At 70.2% G+C, this 6,306-nt stretch overlaps 1 protein-coding gene across 1 annotated transcript; it reads left to right on the top strand.

Annotated features, from left to right (window-relative positions):
- The first annotated feature begins 1,244 nt into the window (after nt 1-1,244).
- On the top strand, nt 1,245-5,856 carry LOC141476513 (PDZ domain-containing protein GIPC1-like). The gene is given in 7 exon segments (XM_074165206.1): nt 1,245-1,532; nt 2,459-2,644; nt 3,694-3,874; nt 4,761-4,792; nt 4,794-4,871; nt 4,959-5,040; nt 5,705-5,856. Coding segments are annotated over 7 exon segments (999 nt in total).
- Nucleotides 5,857-6,306: the final 450 nt, after the last annotated feature.

Here is a 6,306-nt window from a genome sequence, read left to right as displayed (position 1 = left end):
CCCCCAATGCCCCTCCCAGGGGTGTTCCCCCCCCCCCCTAATGCCCCTCCCAGGGTTGTTCCCCCCCCCGGGGTCTCTCACCCCCCCCCCAATGCTCCTCCCAGGGGGTCTGAGCTCCGGGCTCCCCCCCCCCCCCCCCCCCCCCCCCCCCGCCATGTTCCCCCAGGGGGTCTCCCCCCATCGGGGTCTCGCCTCCCCCTCAACGCCCCCCCCCACGGGTCCCACTCCTCTCCAACGCCCCCCCCCCCCCCCCCCGAGCCTCATCTCCCCTCGTTCCCCCCCAGACGCCCCCCCGGGGGTCTCACCCTCCCAATACCCCCCCCCCCTAACGCCCCCCAGGGGGTGTCGGCCCCGCCCCCCCCGCGCCGCGCCCCGACGCCGTGACTCGCAGCGCTCGCTCCTGATTGGCTGCGGGGGAGCCCCACCCGCGGGGGCGCGAGGCCGGGCGCGCCCATCGCCCCGAGCCGGGGGGGGGGGGGGGGGGGCGCTCTTTCCTGCCCACTCACCCCCCTGCGCACACCCCGGCCGCGCGTCCCATTGGCTGGCGGGGCGGGGCGGCGGCGCTGATTGGTCCGGGCGGGGTTTGGCCCCACCTTCCCGGAAGTGTCGCTCCGGCAGCAGCGCCCGGCTGGAGGGCGGGAGGGTCCGGCCGGTGAGCGGGGGGGGGGCGCCGGGGCTGAGGGGGGGTGTCCCGCTCCCCGGGGGGTGTCCCGCTCCCGGGGGATGGTGTCCCGCCTCCTGGGGGGGTGTCGCGGTCCCGGAGGGGGGTGGCCGGGGCCCCTCGTTGCTACTTCCTTAAGGTGGGGGGGACGGTACCGGGTGTCCACCGGGCCCAGACCCCCCCCTCTGGGAGCCGCGGGACTTGGGGACCCCTCATCTCCCCCTTTTTCCTCAGTTCCCCCCCCTTGGCCGTCACTTCCCCCCCCCGTTCCTCAGTTTCCTCTCCTTGGCCCTCAGTCCTGCCCCTGCGCCCCCCCCTTGTCTCTCAGTGTCCTCCGTCCTGTCCTTCCGTGTCCTCCCCCCCCCCCCCGTGCCTCAGTGTGTCCCCCCCCGTGCCTCAGTTTCCCTCCCGCCTCGTCCCTCCGGGTGTCCCCCCCCCCGTGCCTCAGTTTCCCCTCTCTCGTTCCAGCACCCAGCAAAGCGCCGCAGGACCCCCCCTCCTCGGGGAGGGGGCACCCCCCCACAGCCCCTCCCAAGTCTCTGCTGTACCCCCCCCCCCCGCCCCAAACACCCCCCCCCCCCAAATGCCGCTGGGCCTGGGCCGCCGCAAGAAGCCCCCGCCGCTGGTGGAGAACGAGGAGGCGGCGGGGGGGCGCGGGGGGGCCACCGGGGAGAGCCCGGGGGGGCCGGTGGGGGCTCCGGGGGGACCACCCCCCCCGGGGCTGCCCCCGCCGCCCCCCGCCCTCCGGCCTCGCCTGGTCTTCCACACGCAGCTGGCCCACGGCAGCCCCACGGGCCGCGTCGAGGGCTTCACCAACGTCCGCGAGCTCTACGGCAAGATCGCCGAGGCCTTCCGCATCCCCCCGGGAGAGGTGGGGCACCTGGGGGGGGTTGGGGGCACCCCTGGGTGCTGGGAGGGCCAGAAGAGGCACCTGGAGGAGTTTGTGGGGTCCTGGGTAGGGACTCAGGGTCAGGGTTCCCAGAGGGGTTTGGGGGCACCCCTGGGTGCTGGGGGGGGAAGAAGAGGCACCCGGAGGGGTTTGGGGGCACCCCTGGGTGCTGGGGGGCTTGGCGACAGGGCAATTTGAAGGGGTTTGGGGGCACCCCTGGGTGCTGGAGGGCCGAGGCCTGGGCACCTGGAGGGATTTGGGGGCACCCCTGGGTGCTGGGGGGAGTGGGGGGGACACCCAGAGAGGTTTGGGGGCACCCCTGGGTGCTGGGGGGGCAGGGGGGGGGCACCCAGAGGGGGTTTGGGGGCACCCTTGGGTGCTGAGGGTCAGAGGGACATTGGGAGCTCAGGGACCTGGAGGGGTTTTGGGGAGGGAGACACCGGGGACACCCACAGGGAAGGGGGGAGGGGACCCCTCGGGCAGGGGGCCTGCGGGGGAGGGGTGTGGGGTGAGGGGACCCCAGGGGTGCACGGAGGGGTCCCATGTGTCCCTTGGGAGGGGCCAGGGTGTCCCCAGGGAGAGGGGTCCCCTGTGTCCTGTATGTCCCCAACAGGGGGGGACCTGGGTGTCCCCAGGGAGAGGGCCCGATGTTTTCCCCAAAGTGGGGGTCCCGCATGTCCCATGGGGGGTCCTGTGTGTCCTCAAGAAGAGGGACCCTTCATGTCCCCCGGGAGGGTCTGGCTTGTCCCCAGGGAGGTGTCCCACATCAGGTCCTTTTCATCCTCGTGACCATCCTCCGTGTCCCCGAGGAGACACGTGTGGCCTGGGGGTGGGGTGTCCCTGGTGTCCCCAGGTGTGTCCCCCCCCGGCTCTTGATGCCACCGCCCCCTCCCCCCCCCCCCGGCCAGGTGATGTTCTGCACCCTCAACACGCACAAGGTGGACATGGAGAAGCTGCTGGGCGGGCAGATCGGCCTGGAGGACTTCATCTTCGCCCACACCAAGGGCCAGCGCAAGGAGGTCGAGGTCTTCAAGTCGGAGGAGGCCTTGGGTCTCACCATCACCGACAACGGCGCCGGCTACGCCTTCATCAAGGTGACACCTTGAGGGGGTGATGCTGTCACCTGCCGGGGAGACCTGGGGGTGCTGGGGGTGGGCCTGGAGTCATGCCGGGGCTGAGGGGGACATGGGGACATCCTGGATGGTGCCCAAGTCAACCTGGGGATGGGGAAGGAGGACACCAAGGGACATCTCTGACCGTTGTGGGGGGACATGGGGTCTCCTGGGTGGTCCCTGGGGTTAGGGGAGACACGGGGACATCCCAGGTGGTGCCCAAGTCAACGTGGGGATGGGAAGGAGGACACCAAGGGACATCTCTGACTCTTGGGGGATGTGGGGTCTCCCAGGTGATTCCTGAGGTTGGGGGGATATGGGGACATCCTGGGTGGTGCCCAAGTCAATGTGGGGATGGGGAAGGAAGACACAAAGGGACATCCCTGACCGTTGTGGGGGGACATGGGGTCTCCCGGGTGATCCCTGGGGTTGGGGTGGGGGCATCCCAGATGGTGCCCAGGTGTCAACCTGGGGATGGGGAAGGAAGACACAAAGGGACGTTCTGGACCATCATGAGGACCTCCTGGGTGGTCCCGGAGGTGCTCTGGGGGTGGTGGTGGGGCATGGGGACATCTCAGAAGGTTCCCAAGTCAGTACGGGGATGGGGAAGGAAGATACAAAGGGACATCGTGGACCGTCATGGGGACCCCCTGGGTGGTCCCCGAGCTGCTGTGGGTTTGCAGGAACCAGGAACGTCCATGAACATCCCGGGGGGACTTGGGGACATCTCAGAATGTTCCCAAGTCGACATGGGGATGGGGAAGGACAAGGGACATCGTGGATGGTCATGGTGGGGCATGAAGACTCCTGGGTGGTCCCTGAGCTGCTGTGGGGCTGGTGGGGGGACATCGGGACATCTCAGAAGGTTCCCAAGTCAACGTGAGGATGGGGAAGGAGGACACCAAGGGTGGCCCTGGTTTATCATGGGGGGATGTGAGGACTCCTGGGTGGTCCCTGAGCTGCCATGGGGCTGGAGGGGAGCTGGGGACGTCCCGGGCCACCCCTGGTGACCCCTGGGGGTGTCCCCGCAGCGGATCCGGGAGGGCAGCGTCATCGACCGGATCCCGGTGATCAGCGTTGGGGACATGATTGAGGCCATCGACGGGCGGAGCCTGGTGGGCGCCCGTCACTACGAGGTGGCCAAGATGCTGAAGGACCTGCCCCGCGGCCGCTCCTTCGCCCTCCAGCTCACCGAGCCCCGCAAGGCCTTCGGTGAGCCCCAACTGGGAGCACTGGGAGCCCACTGGGAGGCCGGGGGGGTTGTCACGGGGCTCCCCCCACCAAGGGAACCACCCACCCCCTCCATGGGAGTGGGGGGACCCAGGTGTCCAAGGCTTTGGTGTCCCCCACCCTGGACTGGAGGGTGGTGGGCTGGGTTACTGGGAGCACTGGGAACCGTACCAGTAAGGTGTGGGGGACCCCCCCCCACTGCTGGGACCCCCAAAACCTGGGGAGGTAGAAGAGGCACCTTAGAGACCCCCCCAAAATGGGGGGGGGGACACTCCATAGCCCTGAGGGGGACCCCTGAGATCCAAAGGGGGGAGGGGGGGCTGATGCAGAGCCAGTAGCCGGGGGGACCCCAAAACCTGGGGGGGACTGATGGGGACCCCAAAACCCTAGGGGGGTGTGACGGGGGCCCATAGTGTTGGGGGGACCCCAAAACCCAGGAGGGGGGAAGTGATGGGGACTCCCAATTGGAGTGTCCTTCCAAAGTGGGGGGACGCTCCAATACCCAAGGGGGGGGCTGGTGGGGACACCATAACTCGAGGCAGGGGGGCACAGGGCAGGACTCCAAAACCCAAGGTGGGGGATCCCTAGGGGGGTGGCCGAGGGGACCCCCCAAACCAAGGCGGAGCTGAGGGGTCCCCCATAACCGGGGGGTGTGTGGGAGGGACCCCAGTACCCAAATGAAGAACTACTGCGGCCCCCATACCTTGGGGGGGCCCCCCAAGACTGATGGACCCCCCCCAAACCTTCCCTTTCCCACTCCTTGGGTCCCGGGGGGGGCGCTGTGGTTGGTTTGGAGCCCCCCCATCCATACTGAGGGGGCCCCCCAATAATTCGCAGCCCCCCCAACCCCTCCCCCTTTGCCTTTCAGACATGATCGGCCCCCGGGCCGGGGGGGGCCGGGGGGGGGGGCACCCAGCTGGGCACCGGCCGGGGCACCCTGCGCCTCCGCGCTCGGGGACCCGCCACCGTCGAGGAGCAGGTACGGGGGCGGGGTGACACGGGGGGGGTGAGGGGGGGGTGACGGGGACGCCCCCACGTCGCCGTGACCCCCTCTGTCCCCCCCCAGCCCTCCGCCTTCGAGGAGCGAGCGGTGGCCAAGGTGGACGATCTGCTGGAGAGTTACATGGGCATCCGGGACAGCGAGCTGGGTGAGCGGGGCTGGGGACCCCCCCGGGGAGAGCACCCCCACCTCGGGGTGTTGGGGACCCCTCGGACCCACCCCCTGGACCCACCCCCCGGCAGATTTCCCTCCCTTCCCAGGGTGCTGGGGACCCCCGAGCTCCCACAGGCTGCCCCTCGCGCTGACCCCCCCCTCGGGGTGCTCGGGACCCCCCCCGTCCCCCCCACTGCAGTGACTGGTCCCCCCACTGGAGCTGGGCTGGGACCCCCCAAGTGTCCCCTGTCCCCTGAGCGCCCCGTTGTCCCCGCAGCGGCCACCACGGTGGAGCTGGGCTGGGACCCCCTAGGTGTTGGCTGTCCCCTCAGTGTCCCCATTGTCCCCCAAGTGTCCTCCTGTCCCCTGAGTGTCCCCATGTCCCCACAGCGGCCACCATGGTGGAGCTGGGCCAGGACCCCCAGGACCCCCCGAGGTGCTGGCTGTCCCCCGAGTGTCCCCATGTCCCTCTTGTCCCCACAGCGGCCACCATGGTGGAGCTGGACTGGGACCCCCGACGTGTCCCCCTGTCCCCTGAGTGTCCCCATGTCCCCCTGTCCCCACAGTGGCCACCATGGTAGAGCTGGGCCAGGACACCCGGGACCCCCCGAGTGTCCCCCTGTCCCCTGAGTGTCCCCATGTCCCTCTTGTCCCCACAGCGGCCACCATGGTGGAGCTGGGCCGGGACGCCCGGGACCCCGACGCTCTGGCCCAGGCCCTCGACTCCCAACTCGGGGACTTCGCTTTCCCCGACGAGTTCGTCTTCGACGTCTGGGGGGCCATCGGCGACGCCAAGGTGGGGCGCTGCTAGGGGACCCCCCGGGCCGAGGACCCCTCCCAGGGCCAGGGAACCCCCCCTGCTACTGGGGACCCCCCCTCTAGGATGGGAGAATTCTGCTCTGGATCAGGGACGTCCCCCAGGTCCGGGAACCCCTCCCCCCCCCGGACCGGGGAACCCCCCCCAGACCAGGTTCCCCCTCCATGACCTGGGCCACCCCGCTGGGGATTGGGGGACCCCTCCTCCTGGGATTGGGGGACCCCCCCCCAACTTGCAAATGGGGACCCCAAAACAAGCTGGACACCTCCCTCCCCCAAATCTGCTGGAGCTGGGGGACCCCCCAGCACCCCCCAGGGGACATGGTGCCCTCACCCCAGCTGGGGAGCCCCCCCGAGACCCTCCCCCCTCCCTATGACCCCTCAATGGACCTGGGTGCCCCCCCCAAATTACCTGCCCCCCATTCTCAGCCACAGCCCCCCAACT

Source organism: Numenius arquata, chromosome 37 (genome assembly GCF_964106895.1).
Source record: "Numenius arquata chromosome 37, bNumArq3.hap1.1, whole genome shotgun sequence".
Lineage (NCBI taxonomy): Eukaryota > Metazoa > Chordata > Aves > Charadriiformes > Scolopacidae > Numenius > Numenius arquata.
The sequence above is the reverse complement of the archived record's forward strand: the minus strand, read 5'-3'. Positions and strand labels throughout refer to the sequence as shown.